We start from the raw sequence: 20,257 nt of genomic DNA, 5'->3' as shown, positions 1-20,257 counted from the left end.
TTACACGTTACACATCGGGAGCTCCGCTTTTAGGCAGTGCCTAAATCTGAATATTATAAAAACGTTAAATGGCGATCATTTAGGTATAACGCCATCACTCGCCCACATCTCTGACTTTTACATCTCAAACATATATTTTCACATAAAAAATTACACATAATTATCAAGAGTATATAATGAGAGTTCTCCCATATATACTCTTCGTTTCTATAATGTACGTCGATGGTTGCTCAATTAAAACTGACTTCTTCTCACTCACTCATGTGTGTCCTTTTTTGTGGTGAGCTACAGTGTCATTGACACTTTCATTCTATTATAAATACAAGCCTTCAAATCAATATATATTCACGTATAGAGCCAAACAGATATAGACAGTTCATTGAGACTATTGCATATTAATATACCGATATAATAATATTATTAACTACGATAAAATAGCGACGTAAAATTAACTGAGAGAACATCCCAGATTCGTATGAAAAGTAGTAATAGCTCTTTATCAGTAATGCAGCGCCTTCAAAAACCTCTATTTCATTTGATCTAGGGCAGCTTGAAACAACCAGACGCCTAGAATATAATCGGTGCTATTAAATGATAATTAGGCTGTCCTATCTTCTGATCGGATGATAACGGCTCGTTTTCTGCAAGAGTATAAATTATGATTCAAATGATATGGCTCATAAAGCGTTGCTAAGTGTTCTTTTACTATGTTAGCTATTGCTATTGCCACTTCTATACAAACAACTGCATCGAACGGCAGCGATATTGCATATATATCGTCTGATAGCGCGGATAAAAAATAAAGGCGCAGCTAAATATTGCGACATAAGCTTGTTAACTCGTCAGGCCTATGCTGACGTTATCTTCCTCTGTAGCATATTGAGGTGGCGAGTGTCCCACCAAGTCCGTTGCTGTGCTACCGTTATTTTTTCCTTTTCTTAAATTTTCACCCAGATACGGTCTTTGTACCCGGATAATCGTCTATTTGGCTTTGTATTTCAGCGCACCGATACCGTTGTTCGTAGACTGTGTGTAAACAGCGAGCAGGCACAATCTGCCTACTAAACTAGTCCTTATGTTTACGACACTATATAACCGAGTATAAACCCCGGTGCTGCCATAGGTTCCGCCTGACGTGTCCGATTGATTTATTCGAGTGATTTAAAGACCCCTGTCTCTATGTATCACAATGAACCTTGGCTGTTGCCTGAAAACGAAAACGCGGGTATAGGGGGGTTGGGACAGAGTTTCCTAAGAGCCCATCCTTGTGAGTCACGTTGGCTTGCCGTAGGGCCAAAGGTTTTCACTGCACGCATATCGAAGAGTGTGGAGTTCGGGGTGTGCGAAAGGGTATACGGGACCTACACATCCCTACGCATCCCATCTAGGAGTTGCAGAATATCGTCAGCTCGTCCTTGCTAGAACATTCGCCCACATCTAATAGAAACGGAATGCAAATCCAAATGCATTAGGCGCCCGATATCTAGACTCCTCCTAATGATTGCCCCTCCCCATAGACTACCCAAGATGGTACGGGCCAGATGTTTAAATATCAATGAAGGTAGGAGATTTCACACCTTGCCTGCTGCTCTAAGATTGTTCAATTTTAAATTTTCGGTAAATCGATCTCGACGATGGCAAACTTTACGGGAAGCTACATTCTGGACAAGAGCGAAGGCTTCGAAGAATACCTGATCGCCCGAGGTTAGTCTGTTAATATCTTGTTCATGTAGAGAACGAGAGTGAGAGAGAGAGAGAGAGAGAGAGAGAGAGAGAGAGAGAGAGAGAGAGAGAGAGAGAGAGAGAGAGAGAGAGAGAGAGAGAGAGAGAGATAAAGAGTAAGAGAAAAAAAGAGAGAGAGAGAGAGAGAGAGAGAGAGACGCGCGCGGCGAGAGAGAGAGAGAGAGAGACGAGAAAGAGAGAGAGAGAGAGAGAGAGAAGAGCAGAGAGGAGAGGGAGGAGAGAGAGAGAGAGAAGATTTATAGTTGAATGGATGAAGGGACGACGGACAGACAGACAGATAGATAGGGGTGTGATGTGGTGTGGTGTGATGTGGTGTGGTGTGTGTGCGTGGCGTGCGTGCGTGCGCTGCGTGCGTGCGTGCGGGCGTGCGTGTGTGTGTGTGTGTGTGTGTTGTGTGTGTGTGTGTGTGTGTGTGTGTGTGTGTGTGTGTGTGCGTGCGTGCGTGAGAGAGAGAGAGAGAGGAAAAGTGGGGAGCGAGCAGACTAAGAGAAAACCGAGAGAAGAGAGAGAGAGGGAGAGAGAGGAGAGAGAGAGAGAGAGGAAAGAGAGGAGAGCGAGAGTAAATGGAGAGGAGGCGCGCGAGAGCGAGATAAAGATAAAGACTGATGCATATATAGAGATACAAATAACTAAACTAACTAACGAACTAAATAAATCAATATAAATATATATGTATATATATATATATATATAATTTATATATAATATCAGGGAGTTAATAAAGACAAATGTCTTTATTAACTCCTGATATATATGATATATATATATATTTATTTATTTAGTTAGTATATATAATATATATATTATATATATATATATATATGTATATAATATATATACTGCTACGCTTCACACTGACTCCGCCATGTTCAGGTATCTCTGCCGAGAAGGCTAAGGCAGGTGCAGCGGCGGCGACGCAGATGGACATTGAACACTCCGGTGACCAGATGAAGATCCGAGTCTGCGCCGGTGACACGGAGATCAGCAACCTGACCCACACGATCGGCAAGCAGCTAGACGTTCCACGACCAGACGGACAGGTCATGAAGGCAAGTATAGAGTGTTGCTGACAGGGTCATCTCCTTGAAGAACATTGGTTGAATGAATAGGAAGAACCGTTACTTGAAGACATTTGGGCAATTATTCATGATTAACCCTATACAGTTATATTTACCCTAACTAATACGTGGTACCCCCATTACGTTCTATTGCAAGTATAAGAATCGTTTATTTATTCGTGCTTACTCGTTATTATTCGTGGTCTCGATATAATAGGGTCCCGTCGATGGCCAGCCTACGCGGTAGGGGGCGCTCTTTCAAACGGCATACCAGATCGCATATATATCATCAAGAGACCATTATGTATATAATGATATACGTGCTGTGGGCATACATTTTTTGTTGCAAACCTGGCGGTAGATAAGACCGACTCCCAGCTATTGTTGATAATAATAATGTGATCAGATTCGATTGAGATATTTATGATGCTCGTGTTGCTTGCGGTACTTTATAGGCGTTATCCATGCACCGAGATAAATACGGAGGTGGCAATAGGTCAGTGGAACGAGCTGGTATTCATTTATAGATTCGATTGGATAGATTTATAGGTTTCGATTGCAAGATTACCCTTTACTGCTACGAACAACGGTTGATCAACAATGGGTAGCAAATAACAATAAAGGAAATCCGAGCGAAACCGAGATATAGACACCATGCAGGTACATAAATAGGCCACGCGGACGATAGTTTTAGTTGGCGGAGATAAATAGAAAAGTGATGTATGTCTCGCAGACTACGCTGACGTTGGATGGCAAAAAAGCAGTCATGGAGCAGATTGATGGCAAGGGAGTCAAGGAGGTGATCGTGCGTGACCTGCAGGCAGATGGCTCCATCGTCGCAGTAAGTGCAAATACCACAATTGGATCTATAGATATTCTAATCTATAATACACATATGTATACGTGTAAAGATATCTATATTGGAAGCAGCAACAACGACGCGCTGCCTACATTCTCACCGTCCAACGCTCGCCCGCGCAGGAACGGGGCCATGGCTTGAATTTAGTGGTATCGGGAGTGTCTCTCTCCCTCTCTCTCTCTCTCTCTCTCTCTCTCTCTCTCTCCTCTCTCTCTCTCTCTCTCTCTTCTTCTTCTTCTCTCTCTCTCTCTCTCTCTCTTTTTATATATATATATATATATATATATATATATATATATATATATATATATATATGCATAGGGGAGGATGGAGAATCCTGAGTTTTGTTTGAAGGTTATCAACAAATTATTTTGCTGTTTAACTGGAACCTCACTAGCTAATGTTGTATTATTTCTTCTTACAGACAATGACATCTAATGGCGTCACGGCCACGCGTCGATTTAAGAAGAAGTGAATCACTCATCCGACATCACAGGCGCTGAGCGATCCAAGAGTTAGCCCGACAGCGTCGTTGCTTCGCAAGAATTTCCCGCGACTCTTTAAAAAGCATTAACCAGTCTAAAAAAACAGAACTCAATTGCATACTTGTGAAAAAGTGAACATTTGAATAATAAATTCGTCGTATCACTGTTCTCTAACATAGTGTCTATATTGGCGAATTCATTGTGGAGGACATAGTGTAATTGGGGTAATTGCCACGACCGTGTGATTACCATAAAGGCTACACAATACATTATATTTATTGTAACACATATTAGATTAAATTATAAATAACAAAATGAAAATGATAACATTTAAAAATAAAAGATTGCCGTATCGCGTTGTCGCCATATATTGGCTGATTTAAACTGCCAACACTAGGAAGTGTACCTGGTTCGGAGCCCGAAAGGAAAGGACGTAGTGCCGAAAAAGGGATGCTTGTATAAATGGGAGTGGTGTACCTTCAGGAGGTGCACATCGCAAGTCGCGACCTCGCTGCTTCAATATGGTGCTACTGTCCAGCTCATTTGTCCAGCTAGTGGATAAATGTGCGTTATGGTACAGAGCTAAACATAGCCCAAAGTGTTACAAACCTCCGTGGGAAAAAAAACAGTTTACAACGTCAACATCCTTTATACTTAGATGTGGCAGAAAACTGGAAGCAGTCGATGAAAACAAATTTCTGGGAGTGGTATACTCGACAAAAATGTTCACTTCAGCTCCAATGTAGATAACCAAAAGAATAAAGAGGAAACTCTATGCCTTACTGCTGCAGAAAATCCGTGGCGTTGACAAAACTAGCCTACTGCATAAATACCGAAGAGAGTTGCTACATTAAACAGGGGTGCTTTATAGTATAGTGCTTTATAGTAGTGTTTACAGTGATCTCAATTACGACGGTGTAATAAACAGTGTGAGTAAACGGATATAAGGATAACGAACACGAGCAGGACATCTTGAAATTGTGTATACAAATATTTATTCAATCATTCTCGAATCATTTACAAGTCGGTAAAAACCACTTCGGTGCAATAAACTGTATAGAATCACCATTTACTATAAATACATACACAACCAAACAACAACAACGACGACAACGACAACCACTGCGATGCAAAACAGTACCGGAGCGCTTTAGAGAGAAAGGGGGGCACTACATCGTAATAACTCGGTAATTGCAACTACGGGAAGCTGAGGAAAGCATCTTTTTTATAAACTGCAGGAAGGAAGATGCTGCACGGTTCCCGGGGTGTCATCGCACGATCACTTAGCGGGGAGAATACGTGACTCAACGTGCAAAAACGTGCTTCAAAAAACTCCCGTGGAAAGTACTTTCCGCCATCATTATCGTATCTGCTATGTACAAAACAGAAGCTACCAAACAATTGTTAGTCGTGTTCATTTCAACATTTTTCTGGTCCGAATTCCTGCAATATCAGATGGCTCGATTACGTGTCATGTTTCCTAACGTGTGTCTTAACCTTGGAAACTTACTGCAATGTTATTTCTGTTGAATAACTCACGTTGCTGTCACTTCTGATGGCGAGCATAACAAAGTTTAAAAATCCCTAGTCAGAATCGGGAATTTTAACAGAGGTGAGCACAACTGACCCACGCACACCTTGCTCGCACGCGACACGTCTAAAACCTATAAAAGCACATTTCCCGACATAGAACTACAACTACTACGCACACAGCACGACTGGGCACATCACTCTATTTTCTCACGAGCGCATATATTATATATACAGTTAGCATAGTGACTGAAGCCAGTGATAAGCAGTTAGCCTGAATGCCATCAACAGACAGATTGCCTGATTATAAAACAGCAGGTAATTTGCCTGCCTATCCATGGCAGATAGGTTGCCTGAGACTATCACGGTGATGTAGTATGCCTCACACTCACAGGTAGTTTGCCTGCTAACTGGTACACTAGGCTGCTATGCAAGCATTGCCATAGAGGTGGATGTATCCGTAGTATGGCCACGATGTGACCGGTATATACCGAACAGTGGTTAACTACAACCGTGTTAATATCACTTGGAATGAGACGATACATACGGACAACACTGTGAGATGAGGACACCAATGATAGCTCGCTACGACACAAAGCTCGGTGGCACTATCACCTAGATGCAATAGCACACTTAGTGAAAGGTATTGGCATTTAAAAAATGCATATTAGTAGAAAAGCTACAGATAAATGCACTGTAAGATTTTTCCCTGGATCTCGGTCAGTTCGTAACTGTTCCTCGAGAACAAATTTAAAAACGAACTAAAATCTCTGTTACAATTAAGTGAAACCCTTGCCCATGTACGACCATTACCATTTTCTGGACATCCTTTTACTAAACTACTGTTGTCATACAGCTAATAGAGGGCCCAAAAAAACACTTTTAGCAACCCCGATAACACGTGGTAATCTAAAACAATACAGTATATATTATAAACACGATAAACATTGAGATCCAGCTGAAATTTACAATCAAAAAGCTTTGGTAAAACATACAAAAAAGAGGGACGTAAGTGACATAATTAATATTGGAGTGTACGTACACATACGTCGAACGCAACCTTCCAGATGGTCCACATTGTACAACCGTTCACCCTGTGATAGAGAGCTCCTTTCTCTAGCAATCACAATTACATGATTGTAGGTGACCATATACTTCCCCCCCCCCCTGATTCCATCCTTGTCTACCACCCAGACTATAAAATGCGACACCGCTTGCGCCACCTGCTGGCCAATCATGAAAACTTGATTTGTCATTGGACACCAATCGTTGTTACAAGTCATTGCGATTGCAACGATTAAATTAAACGTAGCTTCGACGCTAGGCAGCTCGACGCTAGGCGGCTCGACTTGCGATCCCCTTAAATTGATCAAGTTTACTCCGTGGTCCCAATTTTACTCCCTTTGGTGGCCTCGCCTAGATTGCTCACCGTGGTTTCAATCACACATGCAGGCAAAGAGAGAGAACCCTCTGGTGTCCCCACACTTCAACCGAGCATAAGCCTGACCCAAAACTTTGTCCCGACCGACCCTGCAAATCACTACATATCGATCGTCAGTTCTATTTCAAAAACTAAACCGAGGGTGAGGTTACGAACGATTTCCCGTGGCTAGATCTACAAAGGCGGTATCATGACTGCAAAAACAACCCTAAAACTTCCACACCACCCATCAGATGGCGACATTACGTCACAGCAATCTGCTATTGGTGACGTGTATCGAGACCGCGGCTTTCGCTGATTAGTCGTGACAACGTCGCCCATACTTTGCCATGGCGCCGTGTGGCACGAGTCACACCCTTGCACCTTTATACTGACCAGAGCACTCCCAAGAATTAAATGAGTTGCACTTCTTTGATACGTCTGCCCTTGCCTGACGGACGACTTGCACAGCGTAGAAAACATCACAAGTTGCAGTGTTACAGTCGTGCGTTTCACTGTCTTTATCAGCGATTACCCTTGACGCAACCTTGAACCGCGCTCAAATACAACCAAGCACCCCTCCCTACCTTCGCCTGCAATGGAAACGTGACACTGCGCTCGTGTGTGTGTGTGTGGGGGGGAGGAAGTTCGTTGGTGCTTCAGGGATTAAAAGGAAGCTGCATGATTTTTTTTTTGTGAGGCAACCATGCAACCTGCTCTAAGGCAAACACATCAGATCGCACCTGATCCCTCCACAGCAATATTGCTGACTACGCATGCTATCATAGCTTTTGCCCTCGCTTTCTGTCTTCGGTTTGGATAGGACCAGCCTAGATAAAACGCGTTAACACGGTGGATGTGCTTGATGTTCCCGTAGTAATGCTTGAGCTTCATCGTCACTGTGCGTAGCACTACTGCGTAAGATGTAACCATCCAGGCCATCATGGCATGTCACCATGCATTGTATCACGATGTCTGGCGTCACTCTGCATAGCACTGTGTGGTGCGTAGGGTGTAACAATTCTCGGCACCACGGTCTAACTCCGAGTGGCTACTCTAGTGATTCATCACCGTGCGTGCTATCACTGTGCATAGCACTGCCACGCATCCTTACTGCCATAGAATCCAACGTCACTCTCTCGTCATCATCTATGACTCATCATCTATGACTCATCATCTATGACTCATCATCTAATGCTAGGCAGTTAATGTTCGCAGTGTCCCAGCGAGTATTTTTTTTACACCAATCCTACCAAGGCACGACTCCTGCTGACTGTGGTCTGCGTAACTGTACGGACATCGAGCGTGGTATGGTTCGTATGCCACGAATACAGCTGCCAACCCTGTGTGCTCCTGTCATTGTCACACGTTCTACAGGCGTTCCTTCCCCGGCTCGCACTTGGAGGTTAGATGCCGGCACCATTGCAACACAGACCCGGCAGATTCGCACACGATGCCGCCGCTCGCGTGCACGAGTGTCGCACACCACACACAGTCGACGTCATTGTCCGACAAACGAGTAACGAACGGCCTACGCGGAGACGCAGGCACAGCGGCATTAACATCGTGCGACACAGCCACGAATCAAGTGGAAAGTTTGCGTTCAGGGCTGCGGTCAAGATGCGGTCGGCCGTCTCGGTGGATGCCGGAGCTGCACACACGACAATGTCTGCTGCACAGCGCACACGTGCCAGAGAGGCCGATGGCGTGCATGCGAGCAGGCAAGCCGAAGTAATTGCCTAGTAGTCGAATTCCCTAGCAACAGGTTTGTGCAGGCGGGTTGTGAAACTCGCAGCAGCACCAGTCGTTATGACAAATGCTCCGTCCATTTAAAAAAAAGGCACGACGGAGCGGGATAAAATTTCCTAGAGCCGCAGTGGCGGGTAGAGAGAGAGAGAGCTTCCTTCGTCCATCATTCCGTCCAGTTGATCGGCGACGGAGGAAGCTCTGAGGCATGTGCAACGGTTGAGCTGAAAGAAGAAATCGGAGAGTTAGCCTCCAGGTCAAACTAGCAGCTACACGATCACCGGCCACCTTCGCGCTGCAGCAACAATTACAGGAGTAGAAGTAGCAGAAGCATCAGCAGGATTCAATGAGTAGCAAGCCTGATAGATCTGCCAGCATAGGTAGCAAATGGCAAGTGGCCAAGGATTTATTTGTAGAAATACAGACAGCAGTGCTATTCACTCACTATGCTACTCATGTACATTAGTGTGATTAGTTGCTAGACATGGTTACAAATACCCTCCGAATAATAACCCCATGTACAAACACCCCCCCCCCATGCTATTGAATCCCCCCCCCAAACACACACACCTGGACAAACACCCACTGGACAATTGCCCCCATGATCTTTGAAAAAAGATATTTTAAAAGAAAAATGTAATATACTATAATATTTTTTCTGATATTTATTCATAATCATTTTCAGTGAAAATTTCAATGGATTTGTTGACAGACGCACTCACGGTCAAGTTCCTCTCAACAAGAAAAATAAATATAACTGAAACAGGTACACAATGAATAATAAACAACTGCAGGTGAGTGTCAGGGTCTGGGGTGATAGCCAGGGAGGGTCACATCCAGGGAGTAATTATCTGTAGGGGGGGGGATTGTCCAGGGGGTACCTGTGTTGATACAGTCAGACATACACACCACCGACTATCACCACAGCAAAGTACAGCACTAGCTACTTTTGTACAGGCAAAATGCTGCAAATAGTCACGTGTTTAAAAAAAAAAACAAGCTATAAAAAGAGACAACTAAGTTTAAATTCAGTGCCACTATGGCTAGTGTAAAAGAAAACTGAAGATACACTTTCTTGAATTTTCAGTGCATAATTTCTACATATTATAATTGTTATAGTTTGTAAATGAGCAGGTCGTAATACATAGGAAGCAGCCATTTGCAGCATGTTTGCATTAAAACCGTACTGGGTTAGCCATTCATGTTAGATTGGGCGTTGTGAGTGCTTGTCACCCGTCTCTAGGTGGCGCTACCATCAGCAACCTTATATCAGAGGGTATGTTCCCAGTCAACCTTCAACATAAAAGTACCACAAGGTTAGTAGCACTATGCTAAAGAACAAGAGACAGCGACAGCGATGAGTATGATATATATAGAAGACAGGCAAGTACTATCCAGTAATCAGGGATAGCTAATCAGCAGAGAAGAAGCATTTAGTGTTAAAAGTGTTTTGAGTTAGTAGAGTTAAGGCATCAACACCACAAAACCACATAACCAGCGCTAACGATCTGCAACTACTGTTAAATTCACAAACTAATAAGAAAACCTAATTAATCCATTTTAGGCCTATTAAGCTTTCATGGTAAGTAACTTTTTCTTCTACACTGATTATTTTAATTTTAAAGGTTTGGTGAACATGCATGCAGACAAGTCTATGTGTCTGTACCTATGCCTACGTGTGTGAGCATGTGTGTGTTTGCAGGTGCTTGGGCATATAAGCGTATATATGTACAAATTCATGAGCTGCGGTCACCTTCAATTTGCTATCCAAACCAGATCACAGACTGGTTGGGGGTCAACCAGCTTTGCACGAGTTCTGTTTTCGCAGCGTAAACATTGAGAACATCGTGTGAGAGCAGAGGGGCTTTTACTATGCCATATTATAGTTCTGCGCATCCACGCACTTCGCGCATGCAGACTGAAGGTGTACAGTACCTTTGGAAGCTCTTATAAGCTGCCGAGTGAGGGTTGATGCACAGTGGTACGCCATTACCCAGGTGCCTCTCCATGACGAACTTGTGCAGGCGTTCTACGACGAAACAAGTCACAATGGTTAATTACCGTGCTACTAACAAGAACTATACTTACACTGTAGCAAGTTAATTATTGTACAAGCTCAGAAAATAGTCATTAAATTTCTCACAAATGCCAATTAATCTATTAATTGTCCTGATTTGTAACTCAAAAATAATTCCAAGTGACAGCAAAATGTTGCTGGCACAATGATTTTAGACAAATGTTTGACAAATTTGCAAAGCACATCAGTTTTCTTTCAAACAGATAAAATTGGAACAAACAAAAGAATAACAGCATCATGCATATATAAACTTATCACATGGACTATAACACTGAATGATGCGCATCATGTGTGCTTACCGAAAATACTTAAATACTTTACTTGAATACTAAAATTCGTAGTAAATATGTGCCTGCATATGGTAACCAAGTTAATATTACATCTCCAGTACACTCAGTATGCAGACACGCACGCACGCACACGCGCGCGCGCACGCACGCACGCACACGCGCGCGCGCACGCACGCACGCACGCACACAAACATATTTGCAAATAGATGACATTGCGTGTTGAGATTGCCGCATTTGCATAAAATCAATGTTCTTCTGTTTACGCGCAAGCCTATCTATAATGAGCTTGACTGCGGCCTTCCCCGAAAACAATTCTCGATGGGTTCTGGCCACACAGATGGTGTAGGCTGCTGTATGCAGTCACTGCCCTTGCTCCCATTGGACATTAAAGGTTATCATCTACTCTCAAAAACACGTTATGACCAACGTTGAACCTAAGCATTCTTTGCGTTGCACCGACATATAAATTTTTTTTTTATTGAACATAGTGAATATTTTAATGCCACCTCAATTTTGTTGGCCAACGCACACGCACATATATCCGCGAGCACCCTATCAGAGTGACCCTATGCTAGCGAGTTCTCATAAGACTATACAGTTGCTGCCCCCCAGTGGAAATGAACTGTACTACTAACTGTGGATGATAAATCATCGAAACAACCCGTAAGTGAGACTGCGTTCTGCAAGCTCCTCGGGCCAGGCGCTCTAGGTTAATATTGATCGCGCAGTGCCGCCACCTGAACGCAGTGAACTGTACTACGCTCGAATTATACGCTCTCGGCTGCGTAGCGTAAGTGAGAGTTTCTTTTACGGTTCACGCAATGCTGCCTCCCTCTGGTGGCGGTGAACCGCATCGCATCACTGGGTCACATCGCAGACGAAAACAAACGGCGTTCAACCACCGGTGCTTTCGTGTAGTGACCCACCAGCGAGTTCTGGTACTGCTGGCGAGTCTCCACCGCGTGATGCATGTCGTCTGCCAACCACCTCCCGCTCGTACGCAGCAATTCTACATGCTGTATCTCTTCAACTCACGCGATCTCACTCCTTTGCGGTTACGCAGCGGCAACCTCGCTCGCTAGGCATTTGACATCTACTTGCCATACCGCACTGCCTACTCTCCTACACATACCCCTACTCTCTCACATCTACTCCTACCTTCCCAAGTCTAGTCCTACTCTCTCACATCTACTCCTACCTTCCCAAGTCTAGTCCTACTCTCTCACATCTACTCCTACCTTCCCAAGTCTAATCCTACTCTCCTACACATACTCCAACACGTACTCCTACTCTCTCATATCTACTTCTATATATATATATCAAGAGTACATAATAGAGATTATTATCTCTATTATGTACTCTTGATATATATCTATTCCGAGTTCAATGCAGCAGCTGTGCAGCTACAAGAACTGCGGCTGCCTCGCGTTAACACAGTGCTTGTAACACAGTCCCGCCCGTTCGGCTTCCTGACACCGCTGCGACCCGGACCCCACCGCTCGCTCGCTCGCTCGCTCGCTCGTGGTGCGACGCACGCACGGACATGGCGTACCCGACTACCCTCACCGCCGCTACGGCCGCACTTAACCGTGTCTCGTGCGCTGACACAGATGTCGGGTCACACGCCGGCAATTTACGCGGCGGCGGCGGCCGCGGTGAACCGATGTCACATCGCTGACAGCGCGGTGAACGCGTGAACACCTACGCTACCGGACATCATTATTATTTTTTTTATTATTAAATCTTTATTGCATGTAATCAAGAGCCCATTAACCCCAGAGCCCGGTGGTTAATGGGCTCTTGATGTAATGTAATTCAGATACAAATACATGTACTGACGTGTCGCATGCGCCACGTCTGCGCGAGACGAGAAAAACAAAACAAAACCATATGACTCGTCTTCAGTTCCCGCAATAGATATCCCTGTAGATTTCTCTATCAGCTGCCACTGCCATTAAAAACTGATCGATGATCGGAAACTAATGGATTTAAATCAGTCATCAATGAAAGGAGGCAGTGCAAAACACGAAAAACAAAGTTTCTACGATTCGCTTAAGGATACTCTCAAGGTTTTAGGCAAAATTTTACCGATTTTTTATTTTCAATTTTATTCGATGGCTATATAACACTATGTGCCACCTCCGTACATGCTCATTTCTTTATATAACGGTACATGTGAACTGTCAGAGCGATTTGATTCCCCGCATACATGTGTAGTAAGCAGCGGCTGACGTCATGATGACGTCAGAGACATGATACAACCACGATATTCACTAAGCCAGTATCATTCAGCGTCAACCCTGCTACAGCTGTCATTACATGTATTCATGTACATTCACGTACATCTGCTAGTGATCCAACAAGTATCCCATGCTCAAAATAGTTCTAACACCTCGCAACACACCTTACTGTAGTGCCGTACAAGGCGCGCGTTTGTTGACATATTAGCTTTGTGACGTCAGGATGAGCGGAGTTCGCGCGTTCTGCGATTTTAACCTCGTAATTTCTCAGAATTTCTCAGGGTGCATGGAACATTTTAACAATTTAGTGGTGTCAGTTAGTCACGGATATGTCGCAGTAAGTACTAACAGTAGATATTTCACATACGTTCACCATTTTTCACACAGGCGGTCGATCATTGTGAAAAATAGATAAACGCTCATTTCTCCGTTCCAATTTCTGACTTAGTAGCCGATGTATAAATGGATATTTCTCTGTAATTACAACTCGGATTAATTTAATTTTACACTCGTTTTAATGGTAACATATTGCTGACATAAGTGCGTCAGGGATTGTTATTAAGTGCCGTATTTTATTAGTTATGCCTCTTTATTCGCTAAAATTTCTAACACACAACTTGATTTTTAAGCAGTTTTTCCATTTTTCTTGGTAAATATAAAACTTAAAGAAAAATCCTGACGCACTATTTTGGTCCATATTGTGCTTAACATGCAAAAATGTTGTATCCTCACTCTTTCTGGTAGTTGAGAAATATCCAAAATACCATTTTTACATAAAAATTCAAAATTTGTGTGGTAACAAAATTAGGTGCTGGAAATTTTATGAATTTTTTGGCCTTGAGCATAGAGATATATCTCCATAAATAAAACAAGTGATTCATTCGATTCATTCGTCAATAAACGTTTAATCTTCATTAGAGCAATACCCGTGCAAAAGGTGGAGAGTATCCGTAAAGTTATACTAGTTTCTACTAGTTACGCGATAGCTAGAAGACTAATAACACCTGCACTAGGAGTGCATCACAATCAAAAAATGTTACATAAAATTTATTCAAATCCATCCGTGATTTTTTAATTTACTACTCTCTCTCGCGTACATATTTCATCACATATAACCACACTTGCACGCCTTACATACGCCAATACGCGAAGAGTGTGTATTATTGCTCAGATCTCGCGTATTCTGGCCTTTGACCCACTTGTAGGTCACTCAATTTAACAAGCTAAGTCAGGAAGTATTACCACTGTACGAAACAGATGCACACATGTACTGCTATATAAGGTTACACACATTTGCTTGCAGCACACGTATAATATATATATACAAGGACTTTTTAAGATTTACCAAAAAATAAGTACTAAAATAAGGCCCTTGTTTTATTTTTAGGTGAACTAAGTATATAAGAACTTTGAAAGACCCTACGAAACTTGCGCTATTACACTTCCCCACATGTTACCCTTGGATTTTGTGAGAATGGTGGAGAATTTTTTGCACACAATCGCAAAGATCCGATGGCAAATCCACCCGCAATTTGTTGCACTCTCCCTCCAAGCCAGCAGCATATACCCATAACCTAACCCGTCAAAGACACGATCCACGACTTATAGAAATGACGGAGTAGAACACAGAACCGAAGCGAGACGGCCTCCCTCTCCACAGAAAAAGAAACGTGTTTGCGCTTTACCTTTGACCCCTGGTAGACGTGTCTTCAAGTCCCAGCCTCAGAACGCGTCGCTGAACGTCAGTGAAAGCCACCGTCTCAAACGAATCGCCGGTGTACTGTCCGGCCGGCACTGTCCGTTTGTAAGCAGCACTGCACATACACCAAGTGGTAGCACGCGCGGCCCCGTCCAGGTAGGGTGTGCCAGCGCATCCTGCACAGATGCGTTATTCTGCATGCGAGAGAGATAGTGAGGTGAGATGGTAAGAGAGAGGAGGGGGAAGGAGAAGAGAGAGAGAGAGAGAGAGAGGGAGAAGAGGGAAGAGAGAAGAGAGTGCGGAGAGAGAGAGAGAGAGAGCGAGGGAGAGAGTGAAAGGGAAAAGATAAGAAGGGGAGAGAGCGAAGAGAGAGACTAGACAAGCAGAGGCAGGGGAAAGAGGATCTGTCAATGGGGTGAAGCAGAGGAGAAGAGAATGAGGAACGGAGAGAACAGGCTGTGTGAATCTAGCGGAAATGGTAATCGAGAGACTTGAACGATTGTAAAAGAGAGAGAGGGAAATAGAGAGAAAGGATGAATTATTGAATTGACACAACGCGAGAGGCCGGAGCTTATAGCAAACACATATACGCAAAGACCATAAAAGAACCATATACAAGAAGAAATCGAATCACTGGACCAACCTAAAAATAAACTACAGCCCGCATCTCAAGCACCCCCTTCAGCATATACATGACAATGCTGTGGCAGCACTGACGTGCTCACACCGGACTCCTAAGGGTTGAAGACAACCCCCTAACTAAAACTTAGAGAAAAGCCTTAGTTAGAAAATGCTCATAGGCCTCCTATGTTACCCCAGGGTATGCCCGAACGTACCCTGGACGGTCCGGTATACCGTGAAGCGTACCCCCAAAACCCATAGGTCAAACTATCTACTGATATGGTTAGGGTAGGTTAGGTTAGGGTTAGGTTAAGGGGTTAGGGAGTAGGCTGAGGCCGACTTCGCTAGACTCGTTAGTGGATGTAGACGAGGTACGGTACGAGCATATTTAGATAGAGTATTTAGTACGAGGGTACGTTCCGGTATACCGGATCCGTACCCAGGGTACGTTCGGCAGTACCGCTGCGGGACATAACCCTCTCCACTCTAGAAAAACCCCTACAGATTTCTTTGAGGCATCAACTTATAAACAATAAATAAATGCACGCGCTCCTCACATCACAAGCACAACTAATATACATGGCTACCATCTACCCGCGGACGATGTTACAACACAAAATCATGCGAGGGTGCCCTTGACTAAACACACACAGCACACACACACACGCACGCCACGCACGCAAACGCACGCACGCACGCACGCAACACGCACAACGTACAACACACGCACGCACGGTCATGCACGCACGAAGCACACACACACTACAGCACACGCCGCAACGCTACACGCAATCAACACGCACCGCACGCACAAACATAAACAACAACACGCGAAACGCACACGCCGGCACAGCACGCACGCACGCAACACAAAAAATCAGCAACAAACACATGTATCAAAAAACACGCACGCGCAAAAACACGCACGCACGCACGCACACACACGCACGAAACGCACCCAGCAACGCACAACAGCAACACCCGAAACCCACCAAACAAACACACAACAACAAACAGCATGTACACACAACACACACAGCACACACACGCCGCACTGCCAACAAAAAGCAACGCCACGCAACACAACCTTGCCAGTCTACGATCGAAGCGAAAATAATACTAATCTGCGAACTGAACTATAAAAAGGCGGGGCTACTAAAATTATTAAAAATTCAACTCATTCTGCGATGCGTATTTTGCGACTTAATGTAGCGCGGAACACGAGACAAAATCGAGAGTGCGATAAAACGGGCGATGACTCACGGGTTTGAAAGACGAGCAAGAAAACACAGAACGAAATGGCTGTCGTAGTCGTTCGCCTGTTTGACAAGCTGTGGTAGAGGATTGGCGAGCGAAAAAAAGCGCCGCCATAAACATGTGACGCAAGCATGCCTCGCTCCTCGGCCGTCGCATGTCCCTCTGAGCGTGGGGCGTGGCCCAGCAGTCCGTGATCAGACTCCAGCTGGCAACGGCAAACTGACAGCAATTCGTCAACCAGCTCGATCGTCACAACAGCAGTCGATACATCGTAATCGTGATCACTGTCTAACATTCGATCATGCGATCTGGTCGATGGCACGCTACATTCAATCATGCCGGACTGTAGATCATCATATCCGTTAATTCATCGTTCTACATCGATCATTCGGACTGTCGATCTATCATACCGTTTTCACGTCTATACTCCGATCAATCGGACTGTCATCATCATAACCGTAATTCACGTCTAGTACCAATTCATACGGACCGTAGATCATGCATAAGTAGCCGTTTAATCCACGGTCATACACTCATCATCGACTGTAGCATCATCAACCGTTAATGCAACGTCTACATCTCGATCATGCGGGCTGTCGATCATTCATACTGTTTTACACGTCTACACTCGATCATTCGGACCTGTCGATCCATCATACTGTAATCAACGTCTTAACGACTCGACTCGGTCGACTGTCGATCATGCATACTGTTATCACGTCTACAACCTCGATCATCGGAACTGTTTTATCACGGTTCTACACACTCTGATCGTTGACTGTCGATCATCATAAGAAACCGTTAATCACAGTCTACACTTGCATCGACTGTCGATCATCAACACTACCGTTAATAACTGTCTACACTCGATCATACTGGACTGTCGATCATCAACCGTTAATCCGTCTACACTCGATCAGTCAGATCTGTCGATCAATTATAACGTTAATAACGTCTACAACTCGATCATCGGACTGAGTCGCATCATCATATACCGTTAATCACGTCTATACTCGATCATCGGACTGTCGATCATATACCGTTAATCACGGCTACACTTGATCGTTCGGACTGTCGATCATACTATAACGTTAGACTTGCACGTCTTACACTCCGATCGTCGGACTGCATCCGATCATCGTTACCCGATAATCATCGTCTACATCCGATCGTCGGACATGGTCGATCAGCTGGTGCAATTGCATAAAAAAACATAATTAAAACAAACCTGATATAATTAACAGAGCCGGCAGAGCGTCTGGCTCAATCTGAGGTCTGTTGCTACGATTATAAACTGTAAAAATCAGTCGGTGGTATACGCACTTGTTAGGACGCAGAATGCAGACAACGATCCAGTTGCGTACACATCATGTTAGGAAAAATTGCGCCAACTATCTGCAAGATGAGGTTGGGGAGGGGACGGCGGGAGGGGTGGGAGAAGGGGCGGGGGGAGGAGGGGAGGGAAGGGGGGAGGTGGGGAGAGGGCTTCTAATAGCAAAAGCAGTTTCACCTCCATTGTTAACAGTCACAAATCCATGTTTAACTCCTCCTCTGAGGTCAAAAGTTATCAACACTTACCTCTTCGCGACGTCAGCTGGAACAGGCAGATTATCATGGTCCTTTCAATAAAAGCCTATAAAAATATAGGTCACCCGCTGATACAAAAGAAAGTTTTTCAATCGCGTCCGTCAGACCCATGTCCTCAGAAAATGTCTAAAAAATCTGCCCTGTGCCTCATTGGACCTTTGAACCTGTGAACCGTCCCAATTTCGGCACAGTGATGGCTTTTCCTACCATGATTGCTAGTACACCCTGACTATCACGAGTCCTAGGTCGAGTCCGTTTACGATTTGTGCCGCAATTCTGCATTTCCTCCCTATACCTTAAGTTAAGGAGTGGAATGTCCCCTTCTTTTAACCTCTGTGACCTTTGAAACCTGCCTTCGTGACAGCCCAGCTTCAACATACCCAACTCGTTTTCGATTACCCCCCCCACGTCCCGAAATATCGTGACCGTACGTCGACGCAGTTAAGATTTGTGCCTCAATCGTGTTTTGACGGACGGACGGACGGACGGACGGACTGCAACGGCAACGACGACGATCATTGCGATTCTACAGCTGCATCTGACTATGCTCAGATGGCTAAAAAGGGAAACCATGTGCCCTTTGTAGACAGGTGCCCGTTTTATAGAGGTGGTTACTTGTACAATTGTTACCACAAAGAAAAAAAACCAAGAGCACTTTATAAGCAGCGAGCATGTCTATAGTGTGTCGGCTAGACACGTTAGAATGCATTTACTTGCAATCAAAATTTGTGTTCAATGCCGATCCTGTTGATCACTTATATAGTGAATCACGTCAATTGCGATGTTGGATTTGTTTGAATGGAATGTGTTGATTGGAAGTTATGTTGCGCAAGGTTCTTTAATTACTGCCCAGATTCCTTAATGTGCTCTGGGTTTCCTTAAGCTAGGCCCAAAGTGTTGTTAATATCATGACCTACTGAAATGTTACTGAAAGGATATACAAGAGTAAAGGCTAAACGCTTCCATTAGGAAATAGGAGTTGTTCCAACTCTTGAATATTATTTATATATTAAATGCCTGCTGTTGGGGGCACTAGTGCTCTCATAGTGTTGCTGAAGTGGAAGAATAGTGCCCGAGCGGTAGCGAGGGCAGCTATTCCTTCCCAATTACTTCCTTCCCATTAATTGTTTTCTTAGTGCATCTACATGACTATGCACTTAATGCAATCTACTGTTTCATGCTTATATACCTTCTTTATACCCTACAGTTTGCCGGTGCAAATTCGATGTAACAAAATCGGTTCGCGAAATGGCCGGTCGGTGCATTGTGTACAAACCAGCAACCGCCGTTTCGAAACTTGCGTGCGTCCCAAGCAGGAGATTCGTGACGTAAACACAATGCGTTATAATAACAATGCTCGGCGCAAGCGATAAGCGCCCGCCTCAGGCGGGCACAATCCGCTTCATAGACCCATGGGTGTAATGCAGGGGGCGGGCGTCGTGAGGGTCGTACGACCCGGCCAAAATTTTAAAAGGTCCACATTTTTCCAGAAAGACATTTTTTTTCGAGGGCCTTTGTTTAAATGATCACTAAATGGAAAAGATCAGGTACTGCAGCAATGAGTCCAAATACATGCCATTGCGTGACGTAAAATCGTATCCCAATACCAGCAATTCTGAAAAAGCGAGTCTTTTGTTTTTAAACA

At 44.2% G+C, this 20,257-nt stretch overlaps 2 protein-coding genes and 1 long non-coding RNA gene across 3 annotated transcripts in view; 1 reads left to right on the top strand and 2 right to left on the bottom strand.

Annotated features, from left to right (window-relative positions):
- The first annotated feature begins 1,543 nt into the window (after positions 1 to 1,543).
- On the top strand, positions 1,544 to 4,319 carry LOC106804860 (fatty acid binding protein 1-B.1-like). The gene is made up of 4 exons (XM_014806219.1): positions 1,544 to 1,704; positions 2,617 to 2,792; positions 3,535 to 3,642; positions 4,085 to 4,319. Exons 1-4 carry the CDS (start codon positions 1,635 to 1,637, stop codon positions 4,133 to 4,135), a joined length of 405 nt encoding a protein of 134 aa, XP_014661705.1. The 5' UTR covers positions 1,544 to 1,634; the 3' UTR covers positions 4,136 to 4,319.
- Positions 4,320 to 5,117: 798 nt separating this feature from the next.
- Positions 5,118 to 15,181, bottom strand: LOC106804861. The gene is made up of 3 exons (XR_001393374.1): positions 15,134 to 15,181; positions 10,777 to 10,870; positions 5,118 to 9,065 (listed from the first exon to the last, which is right to left on the bottom strand). It is a non-coding gene; the product is annotated as an uncharacterized LOC106804861 (long non-coding RNA).
- Positions 15,182 to 16,945: 1,764 nt separating this feature from the next.
- Positions 16,946 to 20,257, bottom strand: part of LOC106804848 (serine/threonine-protein kinase NLK-like) — a 21,292-nt gene continuing 17,980 nt past the window's right edge. Inside the window, exons 7-8 of the mRNA XM_014806204.1 lie at positions 17,161 to 17,230; positions 16,946 to 16,950 (exon numbers count right to left, since the gene is read on the bottom strand). Coding sequence (XP_014661690.1) covers positions 16,946 to 16,950; positions 17,161 to 17,230 — 75 coding nt within the window. The remainder of the gene's footprint in view (positions 16,951 to 17,160; positions 17,231 to 20,257) is intronic.

Source organism: Priapulus caudatus, unplaced genomic scaffold, assembly GCF_000485595.1.
Source record: "Priapulus caudatus unplaced genomic scaffold, Priapulus_caudatus-5.0.1 Scaffold90, whole genome shotgun sequence".
NCBI lineage: Eukaryota > Metazoa > Priapulida > Priapulimorpha > Priapulimorphida > Priapulidae > Priapulus > Priapulus caudatus.
The sequence above is the reverse complement of the archived record's forward strand: the minus strand, read 5'-3'. Positions and strand labels throughout refer to the sequence as shown.

What these genes read in the sequence shown, in the direction of transcription:
- LOC106804860 (XM_014806219.1), top strand. Translation starts at nt 1,635, where the DNA reads ATGGCAAACTTTACGGGAAGCTACATTCTGGACAAGAGCGAAGGCTTC. An exon ending in CAGACGGACAGGTCATGAAG is followed by an intron (nt 2,793 to 3,534) that starts GCAAGTATAGAG and finishes TATGTCTCGCAG; the next exon opens with ACTACGCTGACGTTGGATGG. An exon ending in CAGATGGCTCCATCGTCGCA is followed by an intron (nt 3,643 to 4,084) that starts GTAAGTGCAAAT and finishes TTCTTCTTACAG; the next exon opens with ACAATGACATCTAATGGCGT.